This window comes from Drosophila takahashii, chromosome X, assembly GCF_030179915.1.
Source record: "Drosophila takahashii strain IR98-3 E-12201 chromosome X, DtakHiC1v2, whole genome shotgun sequence".
Lineage (NCBI taxonomy): Eukaryota > Metazoa > Arthropoda > Insecta > Diptera > Drosophilidae > Drosophila > Drosophila takahashii.
This window is the reverse complement of record NC_091683.1, coordinates 8,384,842-8,401,704: the sequence shown is the minus strand read 5'-3', so window position 1 is coordinate 8,401,704 and position 16,863 is coordinate 8,384,842. Positions and strand designations below refer to the sequence as shown.

Here is a 16,863-nt window from a genome sequence, read left to right as displayed (position 1 = left end):
GATGATCACTTTTCAAAAACACCCTTTAAAATAAGGGTATCGAAAAAGGGAACTGACTGAGCTAAATCGTGTTGGGCTGAGCTTTTCGTGCACTCAACTGGTACATGCATTTGTAACCCAACCCACCCCACTTCAAGCCCCCTTTTTCCATCCCCGATTTTCCTGCAGTTTTCCGAGGGAAAAGCAAGAATTGCAAAGAGGAACCGCAGTCACTTTGGCTTTGCATTTTTTGTGAGCTTGGGTTTCCCGGCTGTGTGTGTGTTTGGAAGAAAGTTATAGTTGCACGGGAGACTGGGAGAAATCGGGAGGGATGGAGCCTGGCATTTGGCAACAGGTGGTGAGGCTTAGTCCTCGGTGATCTGTTCCACATCGCCATCTCCGCCAAAAGAAGAGTTTCCCGTTTCCCATTCGCTAAGCCCACAAATAAACAAAACAAACGTCCTGAAACGGAATGAAAAAGCAAAAGAAAACTGAATTCAAACGAAGAAAAGCTGAGGGAAAATGGAAAAGCGAAAAAAGGTTGCACTTAAATATTAGCAAAAGTTTTTGGCTGTCGCCACTGTAAGAGAGAAAGGAAGAAACAGAGCGAGAGAGAGAGATGGAAATGTTTAAGCGTAAATTTTCCACTGACACTGATTTGTTGCTTTTGGCTGTAGAGTAAGAATATTTTCCGAGAAAAAGACAGGTGAGAAGAAAAGACAGCTGCACTAACTTAAAAATATTCTAAAATCACCACAAAATGTTTAACAAATTGAAAAAATGTTTCATAATTTTTCATGAAAAAAAATTTTAAAATTCCATAAGGAAAAATTAATTTCTTTTACAGCTAATTAAGTAAAATATTATTTTACAATTTTAGCTTTGGAAATAATTTTATTTTATAATTAATATAGAATTATTTAAATGGATTTTCATACTTTATATATATAGATTATACTTTTCTTGCCATTTTTTCGTGCAACCTTTCCTTAAAACCTTTTTTTCGGACTATAATTTTCAGGTAAGTTTTCGCAGTGCCCAAAAATAGCTGAACAACCGACTGACATTGCTTGTTTGCTTCCGAGAGCAGTAACTTGGCTTCCCTTTTCCCATTTTGCCCGAGGACCCAGGACCCAGCTTTTTGCCCACCTTTCTTGCACTTAAACTTTGGCAACTGGTTGTTTTTGCTGCTGCTGCTGCACTCATTATTGTCAAGTTGCCTCTCACACATTCTACTCATTTGGGTTACACAAGACACAGACACAACCGCATGCACCACAATGGAAATCCCCGGGAAAATGAGGGTTTCCCTGCTCTGGCTGCCTAAAAATTTGTGCTGCATACTTCGGGGCGCCTGCATCCATAGATGTGCCCCGGAAAACTGTGGATATAGCAGTTACAGTTGTTGCTCCCCGAACGATCCCATCCAGGTGTCTAACCATGATTGGGGGAGGGAAAACGGGAAGATCTGTAGTAGCTGCACTCAAATTGCCACTGCCAAATGGCCAGCAAAAGAGCAAACAGTGGAAAAGTTAAGCGGGCCCATTTCTGGTGTCATTTTCCCAACAACCTCCCCCCTTTCCACTTTCCACTTTCCCGGAGTTTTAATGATGTTGCTCGACTGTCTCCGGCTTCACTTGCAGCTGCACCGCTGAGTGACCGGATGACCGCAACATCGTCAGTGGGGAAATCCAAGTGGCGGTGGGGAGAAAGTACCAGGAGAAAGCAGCCGAGGCCAAATGAAGAGCGTCCCATTTTCGCTCACTTGAGAGATTTGAGAAATTAATCCTTCTTGGATTTGCATTAGTAATACATAAGTATTTTAAAATAAACTAAATTTCTTTAAAATAACTTTTAAAGGTGTCTTAAAGTATACAACAAATAATTTCGCAATAAATTGTTGCATACTTTTGGACCGCTTTTAAAAACAATTTAAATTAAAATGTAAATCTAATGATTAATAAGAATAGTTTATTAAAATTGTTTTTTTGCCAATCCGAAGTTTTTTTTAAGAATTTTTCTTTCCAAATCTCCAAAGGGATATGGCAACTGAGAGCCATGACTAACCAGTGTTTTTGGCCAGGGGCACTTTGGCATGTCAACGATATGAAGCAGGAGGACATCCGGGCAGTTGAACGGACAGAAGAACAAACGGACAAGCGGACATACGGACAGCCGGACAGCCAAGCATCGCAGCAGCCAAGTGACGGCGCAGTTAATTAGTCTAAGTGGAACTGGGTGCACAAACTTCAAGCACTCCCCACTCTCCATTGTTGCCCCCAATTGCTACTTTCACTAGCGGCACTTCTCCTTTCTCCTTTCACCATTCTCCTCCACCTTTCACTGCACTGCACTGCCCTTCTGTTTCTATTTTGTGAAGCCTTCTCCTGGTTTTGGTTGCTGCTGCTGCTGCCAATTGCTGTTCACTTTTCGGCTGCTGCCATTTAAAATGGGCAGTGAGCGTGTTGCGGCTTCAAAATTGTACAGGGTAGCCAGGGATTGGGAGTATTTAGGATATTTATAAAAATTAACATATACAATTTCTGCAACTAAAAATAAATATGGGAAATTGGTTAAAAAAAAATGAAGCGATTTTAGCTAACATTTAAATATTAATGTAAAATATTAGAGGTAAGTTAAGGGCTCTATAAGTGTATTTTGGTGTCACCTTAGGGAAACCTTTGTGATTTCTGGTATAAAAAAAGGGTGAAAAACTGAAAAGCCATTCCAGGACATCTTATGTTCGAGTACTTCTCTCTTTTTTCTTCTCCTTGACTTTGATTCAGCCAGGCGAGCGAACTGAAGAAGGACTCTCGAGGACTCGACCGCTGAAGGATCCAAGCTGGGTATATATTCATTTGTATTCATTAGACTCGCCCCGCAAGTGACTGACCATAAAGGCAGAAAGAAATCATGAATTTACTTTTACATCTTGGACATTCAATTGCATATTTTTATAAAAAATCCAGAATTTTAAGCTGGTCCCTTGGCTTTTTCTCTCAGTGTCCTGGAATTATTATTCACTTACACATATTCTCGTTTCGATTTAAGCTAATGTTTTCCGAATGAATTTTCACTTTGCACTGCAATTGGATTTCCCTTTCACCTGGGGGCCACTCATAATGCAGTTAACCCCTGGCAAAAAACGAATGTGTATGTGAGTGGGTTAAGGGTGGGGTTGAGGGTTTAAGGGGTTAAGGGAGACCTTGAATATCTCCCGCCGAGCGACCCGCAAAATGTTGGCCAAACATTTGCAATTCTTTTGAAATCATCATTATGCCTGGGTGAAAGGGGGTGGCAGGGGGTCTTAAATGGGTTAAGGCTGGGGTTGGGGGTGGCCCTTTGCGGCTGGGTGGGTGGTTCAGGGGGTGGGTGGTGCTAAGTTTCCCGCAGCGTCGTCGAAGAACACACATTCTTCATTAGCCGCGTGCCACATTTTTCTCCGAGGTTTCCCTCCTGCGGCTGCAAAGTATGCTACCATTTTCAAGGGCCTAAAGGGGCCACTATGCATGTGTGTGTGTGTGGGTGTTAGCCAGAAGCATGTGCATGTGTTGGCCATGATAAATGAGCCATTGGCATTTATTTTCGTTTCAGTTTCATTTCGTTTCGGCGAGCGAACCCAAGAAATCGATGTCTGCTGATTTTTCAGCCAGCCCACTGAAAATTACATTTCGCATTTTCCGGAACAAAAAAAAAAATACGAAAAGGTAAAGGAAAAGCGGCTGCTAGTTCATCTAAGCGCACACAGGTGGCGCTAATGTGGCCGCAGCACCTTGAATGCTCTTGATTTGTTGCCGAGCCAAAGGAAATTATGCCAATTTTTTGCATGTGACTGTGTGTGTTCGCTTTTCCACGACCTTGTGGCTTATTTATTTTCGCCAGTGGGGCTTGGTCTCTCTTTATAAATAACCGATGAGTTGCTTAAAGTTTTGGCTCGAAAGTTGTGAAAAATTAAATGGGAAAAAAATGGGCTTAGAAAGTCACAGTTAAAGGCGGCAATAAAAATTCTAGAATAATTGTATGTTAATATTTAAATCAATAAATAAAGTATATTCACAGAAAACGATAATTTGAAATTACTATTCAAATAAATAAATAAATGAAGACAATAGAACTGGGATCATTCAGATATTAAGTCTGTTTTTTTGTTTGGCAACTTTTAATTAGTTTAATAAGTCTGTACTAAATACTCCCAAATAATTTTTAATGATTTTTTGTCATTAATAACGTAGATATAAAATTAAACCTACAGTCTCCAAGATTTACTATAGATTTTTTATTAAACTGGAATCATTCAGGCATTAACTTTGTTATATGTTTAAGGACTTTTTAAAAAAATAATCCTAATAATTTTATACTAGTTTGTAAATCATAAATAAATATTTAATTATTCCCAAGAATAATTGGCTCTATAATCTCAAAGCTGTACCAATTATAGCCAGGGGATCAATCAGTTTTTAATTCTGTTTTGTTTGGGGACTTGCTTGTCATCACTTTTATGTGCATTTACAGCAGAATCGCAAGCGCCTTTGCAATCGGAATCGGAATCAGAATCAGAAGCCAGGAATCAGAGGCACCGAAGACACTTGGAAATCAAATCGCATTGCTATTAAATTTGACCAGCCAAGCATATCTTGGCCAGGAGGAGGGAAAAGCGAGTCTTGAGTCTTGACCAAAGTGGCCAATGACGATGACGTTGGCACGTCCACACTCGGCCCAAAAAGAGGAAAGCCAAAGGAAGGGCTCCACTCCCCTTCTCTGTTTTTTCAACCCCCCTTCTGACCAGTCGATGCTTCAATTTTACACATGTTTTGCATGCAAATCTCGCCAAACAAACACGGCAACTGCTACTACAAATACTACAACATCTCTCGACTTGTTCGTGCCGGAAGTTGGAAATTTTCTCAAGCAAATTTTTGGCATTTTTACAAAACGTACTTGGGCCAATTTTATTAGGCAGTCTTTCGCCTGCTTTTGCTTTTGCATTTTTTTTTGCTTTATTATACCCGTTACTCGTAGAGTAAAAGGGTATACTAGATTCGTGCAAAAGTATGTAACAGGTAGAAGGAAGCGTTTCCGACCCCATAAAGTATATATATTATTGATCAGGATCGCTAGCCGAGTCGATCTAGCCATGTCCGTCTGTCCGTCTGTCTGTCCGTCTGTCTGTCTGTCTGTCTGTCTGTCCGTATGAACGCTGAGATCTCGGAAACTATAAAAGCTAGAAGATTGGCATTTTGCACGCAGATTCTAGGAGCTCCTACGCAGCGCAAGTTTGTTTCAAAAAGGTGCCACGCCCCCTCTAACGCCCACAAGCCCCCTCTAACGCCCACAGTTTTAAAGCTATTATGAAAATAGTAACTGATATGTATTCGCTTCGTCAATACCTATCGATTGGCTAAGTAAAAAATTGCCACGCCCACTCTAACGCCCACAAACCCAATAAACGCCTTAACCTGGCCAGCGCCTACATTTCCGCCTTTCATGCCCAATAGTACCAATATCTGGCGGTAGATGAAGCAATACAATATACACTAGCGCCATCTAGGAAATGGCATTGGAAAAAATCTGCCTTTTTTTCTGTGGTCACTCTAATTCACATTATGTTAATGCAAATTTTAAATTATTTGAAATGCGGCGCGCATTTTTTGTCTCTTTTTGCTTGTATACGTTTTTCACAAGTGCATTCACCTGCGCTAGAGAGAGACGGAAGATGTGCTAGGCAGAATTGAAAGTTCTGGAAAGCTGAGTAATGGGTATCTAATAGTCGAGGCACTCGACTATAACGTTCTCTCTTGTTTTTTATTTAGCTTCTTTAGTCTGGTTTTTGTTTTTTGGTTTTTGGGGCACACGCAAAGCAGCAAAAGTTGTAATTTTAATTTAGCCTCTAACTGCCTCAAAGACACACGCTCACACACGCACACACTTGCAGTTGGGAAAATTGGAAAATGGGCGGCAGATTCCGAAAGTCCAAGGCGTTGAAAAGCCACAAAGTTGCACGTTCGGCTGGGAACAGGGAAATGGAAAATAAGGGGAAAACTTTCGACTCCTGCCATCGTCACGCATGCCAATGCACCTGAAAACTGAGTTGTGTGAGTTGCATTGCCAAAAGGAAAAGCTAGTGGGTTTTTCTTTCTTTTTTTTTGTCAAACGGGCTGGCAGAATTAGGTAGCCCGAAATTAAATAAACGAATTTCATTTGCATTTTGCCGTTCGTTTATGCCATCGCCACCCGGGGGAAATTAAATTCAAGGAATCCAATGAAATAAACGAGAAACACACAAAGATAAGCCTTTGATAAGTAGGTTCTGTGAACCCATGAACTTTTACAAAAAATATATAGGGAAAACTTGGTATTTTTTGTATAATTTTAATTTCATTTATAATTTTAGTTTCCCCTGAAAAGAAAGTTTGTCTCAAAGAAAATACACGCAACAAATGGAGCGAAAATGGTCTTGAAAATGGACATGTTTATCCAATTTGGTAAGCTAAACCACAGAAAACCGAAGCTTGAAGCGCTTTAAATATTTTAGAAATAGTTTTCACCCGCTCCCCGAATTTTCCTCGGAAACCCAAAGAGAGAGATTGGGCAAACTTTGTTTTTCTTTTCTATTTTTTTGAGGGCTGTCCGACTTCTTTCAATCGCCTGCCAATCTCAGCCGCCCTGCTGCCGAGTTTTCCGGATTTTTCCAAGCTTTTCCAACAACCCCTTCCATTCCCCTTCCCCTTCGGCTGTCTGCTCAATAATTTGTTGGGTCTGGAAATCAAAGCGAGCCTTTGCTGATCCCCTTTGAGTGATTTGCTTGCTCGCCTCACGGACATTTGAAATGGAGCGCAGGAAAAGTGGGAAAGCGTCGACAGGTGAGGAAAAGCGAGGGAAACTCAGCCGGCAATTAAGGCGCAAATCGTTTTTGTTTCCACACACCACGAATAATTAATGGCCGGGCCGTTGCAATGGATGATGGCCCGACAACTGCAGTTCGGCTCACTTAATAATTGAATCGGTTAATAATGCAGCATAATGCTGCATAAATGATGGCCCTAACAAATCGTAATTGGCCAGCAAATGAAAACAGAGAGAGAGAGAGAGAATAAGAGCTGAGATAAAATTGCATAAATACAGAATTCAAATGAACATGCATTTTTTACGCCTGCTATTTTTGCATTTATTGTTTTGTTTTCTCTTTTTTTTGTTTAGTATTCCTGTGGGATTTTTCTGCACTTAAAGTGTTTAATTGATTTGCCTAGATTTTATTTTAAATTTACTGAACATTTTTTTTTATTCGATTTTTATGGTTTTTACCTTTTTATCAATAATATATGTTTTTTAATTTATAAATATATAATAATATTTCTATAATTTTATTTACTTATAATAATCTTTAATATTTTATTTGGAAATATCTAATCTTTTAAATTTTCTATATTTCCTTTTTGACCACTTTAAAATGTTCGCCGTCTTGAAGAATTCTGGTGCGCACACTTGCTAATAAAATGCTATAATTATATTTACTTTTCCTTACTCGGCTTAATGTTGTTTGGTTTCGGTTTTAGCCACTCCACATGGGTGCACTAATTTTTCCGGTCAGTCTGCGGTTTTTCCCAGCTTGCTTTGTGGTATATATTTTTATGGGCGGCACTCTTATTTAATGCTCGGTTTAAATGCTTACTTCATGGTTTCAAGCTCTGAACCGCTGAAATTTGTCCCCTTAAGTTGGCTTGGCTCTCGTGTTTGACCTGCCAGGACTCTGGCTTTTCCTCCCGCTTTTCCTCTAGGTTTTCCTCTCTCACTTCTCCCTTTTCCCTTTTCCCCATTGTATTTGCCATTGTGCCGTGTCAAAGTCACACATTCCCTTGCCCAAAACACACACATGGGATGCAAGTGCATTTGGTGGGGAAAATGGTGAAGGGGGAGGTGTAGGGGGGATTGCCCATGGGCAAGGTCAAAGGGCCAATGGGTGGGCGTGGCGTGCATTGTGTGTGTGTAGATGGACCGCCGCCATGTGTGCGTGCGAGCGTATTGTCAGGTTAATCACTCGTTTTGTTGGCAATTACCGTTATGACCCCAACGAGAGAGCACAACAATAAAGGCAAAGGGGGTGGGTTTCAGGCTTCAGGTTTCAGGTTTAAGGGCGGGCCAAAGCCACTTGACCTTTTGTTGTTGCCAGCGAATATCAATGAGTCCATTATGTATGAATGTCAATGATTATGGCCGCCTGACATGACACAGTGGAAATTCCGAAAGGGACGTCGATAAGGGAGGCCCCCAAATGACAGTTGACAGCGTTTGGCATTTTGGCACTTTGGGTAAACCCCCCTCGGAAAACACCCCTCTAAGGAGACGAAGGAAACGACGCCCGTTGACAATAACAGCATCAATTTGCCGTCACCTGGGCAGCCCATTTCCCAGGGGGAAGGCTACGCGAGGGGAGGGGAGGTGGGAAAATCCAACAAAAACTCTGGCAAAATCCAGGGGTAAGTGCGCCTGGCCCACATCATAAAATTTTAGCAGCACGCACTGGCGACGTATCAATGTCAGCATGCCAGATTCCTTTTCCTAAGCACAGTGGTGTCAGGAGCTTGGAATTAATTTAAATATATTTAATAATTAAAAAAAAAATTACAACAAAAATTAAGACTCTGTAACCACTTACAAAGGCATCTAAAAGTATGCAAAGAAAAGCAATACCCTCTTTTTTTGGAATAAAAACATCTCAATACCGAATTTCAAATATTGTTGCCTACTTTTGGACACCTTCAAAAGTGAATTTAAAGCTCATTATTGAATAATGCTAATAAAAAACAATATACCCTAAAAATTCACTCATTAAAAATATTGCATTTATATAATTATCTTTTCTTGGAAGCCTCATGTATTTAAAATATTTTCTAAAAATTCAGCATATTTTCCCGTACCTTCTTGCCACTGTGTTTCGTTCCCCCAAACTTGTTTAGGGTCGTTAAACGGCGAGGGGTTCACTGTACAGGGGAGCCACTTCAGACTGTCTCTCGCATTTTGTTATGATTATTGTTATGATTGTTGCTGTTTTCTTTTTTTCTCTTTTTTTTTTTGCTGCTGAAGTGCTTTTCTGCTTTTTTGCTGTGAGTTGAAAAATGTGTAGGCCTCTTTTAGGGTCACAAACACACATACTAATGTCTGAGAGCCCACATAAACGTACACATACACATAGAAAACACCCACACACACAACAGGTGTCTTGGGCGAAATGTTATCAATGCCAAATTAAGCGTAAAATGCTGTCGCACTTTTAAAGGCAAATTAGCCCCAAAGCCCAAGGCAAAAACCAAATGAGGCGTGAATAATGCACATGTGTGTGTGGGTGTCGTGTCGTGTATATGTGACTCACACATACTCTGTGGGGGAGTTGGGAAAAATTATTATGTCTGGCCGGGATCATTTATTAGCCAAGTTTTTAACCCCCACTCTTTTGCACATCGATGAGGCGTAAAAGAATTATGCAGGCACCATTGCCACGCCCCCCTTGGATTCCCGCCCCCTCCCGCAACCCACTTCCGGCGGCCATTGTTGCCATGCCATTGTTCCAGCCATTGGGAACAATTAAGCGAGCTTAGAACTCAACTGGAAACTGGAAACTCTCGGCCAGCAAACTGCCAACTGCCAATTGCAGCTGCCATTCAATAAAATTTAAACGTCAAAGCGGCATCGGGCCAATTATTTGTGACCGCACTGGACCCAAAACAGAAAGAGAAAAAAATCAGCAAAATTGTGGGGGGCTAAAAAAAGGAGAAAAAGAAAGCGGGGCGAAAAAAAAAAACAAGAAAAGCGGAATAAAAGAAAGAAGCGTCCTGGCGGGAGCCTTTGTCTCTGCGAATCCTTTGTTTCGCGCCGAGAGAAGATGACGCGGCCTCCGCGGGGGTGGAAAAACCCAGGGGTGGGGGGCTCTGGCGGAAAAGAATGGCGAAATGGCGGAGAAAGGCCCAAGGGGAGAGTTCTTCAACGAAGCCGGGGCATTGTGCAAATTAAAACTGCACTTGATTATTTCTCCTGCTAATTTTCATTGTTCAACCCGAAAAAAAAGAAATGCCAAATGATGAAGAAAATGAACAAAAAAAAGGAGGGAGGAATAGAATGGGAGAATCTCTAATAAAGAAAAGTCGGGGGCAAAGATATCTTCCCTTGAAGAACACTATGCTCGATCTATGATCTGTTAAATAAATCAAAAATATAACTAAAACTACATTTTCTATGTAAATGTAAAGCTTCATATGAAATATTTATATCTTTATTTCTACACTATAAAATATTTTTATTTGTAATTTACAAGGTAGTGTACCTCTGAAAAGTGTCTCGGAAAGGAAAGCGAAAAATCATTTGTGGACAACAACTGGCAGTAGCTTTTCATTAGCGCGCGAGGCGTGGCAACTTAAGCGATTTGAGGACAGGGAAAGAGACGTGGGGAGAGGGGCGAAGGGTCAGAGGTCAGCGGGCGGTTTCGTCTTGAAGGGTTGTTTTCTCTTTCAATTCTGGCCACAAATTGAAAGCAAAATGCCAACGATGAGGCTGATGATGATGATGACCGGCAGGCCAAGCGACAGTAACAACAGAAACAGAAAGAAAAAAAAAGAAAACCAACGACTTTTGGCAACAATGAAACAAAAGGCCAAATGGGGGACAGAAAAGGGGGTGTGGTCACAGTGGGAGGGGGTCATGGTGAAAAGTCGGAAGGAAGGAAGATCGAAAGACAGCAGAAACAGATTGAAATCAGTTTGAAAACAAGCGAAGCGGAAAAATGCATGACCCGCTTCGACTTCGAGCGAGGCCAAAAACCGGATGAGAGAGGACAAAGGGGGTGGAAAATGTCACCGAATGGCGGAAAAGGGGGTGGTTGCGGAATGCTGGGTTCAACAGTTCAGCAGTTGGCCATGGTTAAGTGCTGGAAATTATGTTATGCTCGTCGGCCATTGTTTTATGTCTCCATTCGAGGATTATTGGTCATGCATGAGGAGTCACCGCCCACCGCCACCCACTCAACCTTCACCACCCCCTTTTGCTCCCTGATTAACTCAATAAATAAACAATTTCCAGCAGTGAAGAGGAATTTCTGGACATTGTTTGGCCAGCAATTCAATTGAGACACACTTTTCGGGTCTCCTGCAACAATAAAAAAAAAACAAAAACAGAAAAGACACAACAAGAAAATATTACTTCATTTAATAATCAATTATAAATATTTTTAATTCGTCCAGCGGAACACAGGGCGTATACGTTATGTTTAATAAATAAAAAGTTTTGCAATTGCCTATTTTAATATTTTATTTTTTAAAATAACAATTTTATAATTTGGTAACACATTACGTATACGTTATGTAAGCCCACATTAAGCATACGTCATGTAAGCCCATGTATAGAACAATTCAATCGATTTATTAAACAAAATAAAGTTTACTGGAGTTTAAAAGCTTAGTCGTGTAATTGCCCTTTTTTTTATTAAAAAATATATTTTAGTTATTCTATGAAACCTTTAAATTTAAACAGTTCTCATATGAAGAAGTAGGACAGAAAATATAGCATACTTTTATGGTGTGTTTTTTTGAAAGTTTAAAATGGTTGAGGAAAATTAAGAAAAACAATTGTATTACATATTTTTAAAGATGATCTTTAATCTTACGTTAAAGCCCAAAATGTTAACAAATTTTCGGTTGTGTGCATCAGTTTGCAATCATATTTCCATCTGATTTTTTTAAGCCCAGCCCAGTCACACACTCACAAAATCGAAACGATTTTCAAATGCAACACACATTCACAGAGCAGGAAAATCTGAAGGAGAAAAACAAAAAAAAGAGTAGCTGGGAGAGAATAACAAACAAACAAGCAGCAACAACAATGCGAAAATAAGTGAAGAAAAAGTATAATTTCCATTTCAAATTGAATTTTCATTTGCACAAAATCAGAATGGAGATGGTATACGAATGCTACGTATATATGCTTCCTATATATATATATATATAGGGGGGATTCCCATGCACAGATAAGAAGCAGAGCTGGCTAAATATTGGGCAAAAGCGAAAATCAATGTCCTGACGCGGCCAGTTTAATGTTTTTGGGATTACAGCCTGCCGGCGGTTGAGCATACAAGCCAGAGCCACCCACCGATTTTCCCATTTTCCTCCTCCGGAAAACACCAACCACCCACCTACACACACACACATACTACGACGTATATGCTACGACGTGCAGCAACTTAATTTAGCATTAACACACACACTCGCAGAGACACACACACACAGACAGATATGTTGTTGTTATGGCCATTGCACAGAAGCTAACAAACTTTGAAGCCCCCTTCCCCTTTTCCATGTCCGAAGATCCATTCCCCTGCTAGGTACGTGCCACATTACGTAGCCGACTGGAGGTCCCAAAAAAAAAAGAATACAAAAATAGCCAGGTAAGCTGCTAAAGAAGCAACTGCTTCTTTTTTTCTTGTGTAGGTATATTTATAGTTCGAAATTAAAGAGTTATGGTTAGCGAAGAGTCATCATTTTCTAAGCAATATTGGAGACTAAAAAAGGGTTGCAAGCAAGTATATTTTAAGTAAACTTCTATAAAAAAAATTAACATTTATTTCTTTCTTTCATTAAAAAAATGATTTATCTTAAGGCAAAAAAAAAATTAAATTTTAAATTAATCTAAGAAATATATAATGTTTGTTGGAGCTTTGTACTAAGAACTAATCTATGCTAAATAAAAATAATATATTTAAATTATGATTAACTCAGAACTAAACGAATAAAAATACAATAAATAAAATGTATGGTAATTTATGATTAAATTTTTAAATTTGCCTCCCAACAGATCGCTTCAGCCTTACACTGTCGTAACGCACTGTAGGGCACTCAACTTTTGCCTGGCAGCTTGTTGCCACTTTGGAATTTTGTTTATTTCCGACACGAACCGACAACGGCAGCTGCGACCCAGCCGAAAATCATTTCAGAAATGCTTCTTTCAATTTCGCGTTGCAATTTGATTTTTTTTTGGGTGGCGGAAACAAGGGGCGGTGGCGAAAGGGGACGCGATATCACTGTAAATTGCCCAATGAAGGGTATTATTTAGGGCGAATTAATTTATTAAGCCCTAAGAGGATGCTCCTTGCTCAGCGGCCAAACGTTCCATGCCCGGCACTCTTTTGATTTCCCACACGTGCCCAAAGGAGGCGGAAGGCTGGACAGAAACCCCCCCCTCCCGCCTTTTCAATGGGCGGGGGCAGGTTGCAGGTTGCAAGCTGCAGGTGCAACTGTCCCAACGCTCACGGCTGATTTATCGTCCATGAAATTTATGTTTAGTTTAATCGAATGGGGCAAACAAAAATTGTGCAGAGAGCGGCCTGCTTATCGCTGGCCACCCGAGTCCACCCCTTAGTCTACCCCGTCCACCCCCTTTTCGCCACCCACCCATGGAAAAGTTTACTTAAGCACAGGAGGTGCTGCAAAATTAAGCAGCAGCAGGAACCACTCAACTCAAAGTGGGTGGGTTAGCTGGGTTGGGTTTTCCTTCTATTTTTTTTGTATTTTTGGGGGGGGGAGGCCAGCCTTTCTATCCAGCCCCCTTTTATTTCTTCTAGCCGCCCCTGCCTTCTCTTCTCATCCTCGAGCGTTTACTGCTGCAACTCGCAGACGCAACTATTGCAAAATTTCAACGTGAATTTATTGCATGAACATTTCTTTTTCCCTGCTGCTTTTTGCATTTTTTGTCCGTCTTCCTCATCTTCGTGATATTTTCGTTTTTCCTATATATATATACTTAAACTATATATAGTTTTATTTTTAAGCTACTTTTTTTTTTGGCTATCCTAGTTTTTGTGAGCCCGCCGGCTATATATTTGTCTATATATACATTTGTAGGACTATGAAATGCCGAGCGCACCTATATATAATCTAGTATATGTCTGTGGCGGGGGCCTTAAAGTCGGTGTTCAAAGTTATAGCGGCCGCTGGAAGTAAATATTTAGCAGTTGCAACTTTTATGAGTGTCGGTTGGCCGGGGAGTCTGTAGGTCATAGCCGTGGGGTCAGAGTTTGAATCACCTTCGAGGCGATATTTATTGGAAAGAAAATAAAGGCTTAAGGAAAATGCCAAATAATTTATTTTAATTTTTGCCAGCCATCCAGAAATGTATTTAAAATTAATTTCAATCTTCGACTTAAAATTTGATGAAATTTACAACAAAGGCTTAAAGAAAATGTCTAATAACTTGGGCTATTCAATTTATTTTAATTTTTGCCAGCTATCCACAATTTAGTTACAATATTTAACTACCGATTGAACATTCATTCCTTTTCTTCGATTTAAAATTTGATCAAATTTGAAATAAAATTACTGGGCATGAAAACTTTTACGCATTTGCATCTATCGATTTGAGTTTGAGTTTCATTGGCTTTCCCCAAAGTCGCAATGCAAATGAAGATGCCCCAAAAAGTCCCTCCTGATTTCCCCCTGAAACTTGGCCTAAGTAGCCTCGATTAATGTGCAAACTTTTTGGCCACTTGCATCCGTTTCTGGTAATTTGGAACCCCCCGCCTGCTGGCCCGTTTTAGCTGCAATTTATTTATTTATTCTGTTGCTCATTATCTGTGCCAAGGGGCTGGGATGCGACCGCTTCGCAATTAATGTTGAATTTACGATGACAGATCTGTGGCATTGATAAGACAGCAGGCGGCGCTCCCAGGGCCCAGAAACTAACCACAAGTGCACAGGAAGCTTATCGGAGGACGTGACTGCAAGCTGCTGCACTGCTGCAAAAATTCATGGATTTAGCCAAGAACGCTAATTGAAAAAAAAAAGAGCTACTGAGTTGCACTTAAATCAATAGAAAACACTGTGGAGATTTTGAGGATATTTCTTAACACGTATAAATAAATGTTAACATGGCTTAATACTAAATAAACTATTAAACATGAATGAAGGATGTATAAAAATATACTGCAAAAATTTTGAATATTTACCAAAGTGAAATACAAATATCTTAACACCTATAAATAAATCTTAGCCTCGCAAAATTACTGAATAAACCATTTGCTGCAGTTATTTAGAATATTAATAATAATGCATTAAAATTATAAGGCATTAAAATATAATTTTTTAAGTATGAACTATTATATTTTAAATACTTTCATACCTATAATGTCTAAATTGTCCAGTAATAGGACTATTATAAATATCTTAATAAAATATAGTATAAAAATATAAAAACAATTATAAATACCTTATTTTATAATTTAAATGTTTCTTCAATACCCAGTAAAATAGTAATAAATCCTTCAAATATGACTAGAATTTTCCCCAAATAAATATATAATTTCTTTGATGAGATATAAATTTAGAACATCTTTCTTTATAACTCCCAATAAACAATACTATTTTTTTTTGCAGTGCATTAAAGTTGTTATTGCTGCTGCTCATGTCGATGCTGTTCTACTTGTTGTTTGCCCAACTTGCAGTGTTGCAAGTTATGCAAGCTCGTGTCAGGTTGATGTGGAAAATTTGCATATCGCATATCGTTGACACGGTTGACACTGACCCCAAAGGGGCGTGGCAGTTGGAGGGGGGGGGGGGCGCACGGTACTGACGAGTGGGAATTATTCAATTTTTGACTAGATCAAAGCGGATGCGCTGACAGCGGGCAAATATTAACCAAATGGCGGGGGTCGAACTGTCAGAAGGCTAAAGGGACCGGGACTCGCTCTCCCTCTTCTCTGCAGGACTCACCTTGCATCCGGGCCAAAAGCAGGAGCAGCGTGCAGCAGAGGGCCTGCAGCAGCTCCATATTTCATCAGCTCTGAGTTATGCCAGTTGCGCCAGCGACAAGGCGACTCCGGCGAAACTTGGCCCGTAACTTACTGCCACTGTCAGTGGCACTTCACTCCTCCGACTCCTCGGACTCCACTCCTCTCCACTTCACTAACGTCCGTTTTTCCGCGCTTTTCCGCTTTTCCTCCTCCTGCTGCTCCTCCGCCGATCGTCGAACAATATGCAACTTAAAAGGCAAACGGCATTCTGCGTAATTGCACGGCCAAGTACTGCAAAGAAAAAAAAACAGAAGAGCGGTGGAAAATGAGTGAGCGGTGCATAGATTGCGGGGTGGGACCTAAATTAATTAGGACAACATGGCCACGATGATTTTCGAGTGGTGTACCAAAGCAAGGGGTACCCTGTATAAAAAAAATGGGTTGAAAATTCTACATATTTATGGAAAAAATAATATTTTTTAAATAATAAAAATTATTCAAAATTTCTCCTTTTTTTAAATATTTTTTTAAAATTTAGCAAATTATGTTTTTTATTTGGAAAATTATTAGAGATTGAAAATCAAATTAAATATTTAAAGTAAGATATTTACCCTCAAAATAAAACATTTATGGTTACCTTTATAAAGATATTAATGCATAACAATTTCAATAAATATGTAATAATTATTTTTGGCCAATCCATTTATCTACCCCTTTTTTTACAGGGAATTCGGGAGCACTTGTATTGGCCATAAATGGTGCATGGTGTAGTGGTTTCGGCCCTTCGAGGGCATTACGTCAGAGATGGAATGCACTTGCTGCAAATGTTATTAACAAACACAATGCCATAAATACAGCACACACACACACACATACGTCAGTGGGTGGGTGCTGGCAGCAAGGACACGGCGAACAACAACAACAATGGCCACGGCTGAGTGACCTTTCTGGTCGTCAAGTAATCGCATTCGCAACGGTAGCCCCGACAACTTCGCATTTTTATGGCAACAAACGTCAGCCATAAACATTTTTATAACGCTGAGGGGGCGGGGGGGCGGAAAATGCGGAAAAGTGGGCGGGGCAGAGCAAAGAAAACGCATAAACCACAAGCAAAATGAATT

At 40.0% G+C, this 16,863-nt stretch overlaps 1 protein-coding gene across 2 annotated transcripts in view; it reads right to left on the bottom strand.

The window, feature by feature from the left end:
* CARPB (Carbonic anhydrase-related protein B) overlaps positions 1–16,863 on the bottom strand; it is a 66,628-nt gene that overhangs the window by 27,042 nt on the left and 22,723 nt on the right. For both annotated transcript variants that reach the window (XM_017157515.3, XM_017157514.3), the window contains exon 2: positions 15,723–16,033. In XM_017157515.3, coding sequence (XP_017013004.1) covers positions 15,723–15,780 — 58 coding nt within the window. In that variant the 5' untranslated portion in view covers positions 15,781–16,033. The remainder of the gene's footprint in view (positions 1–15,722; positions 16,034–16,863) is intronic.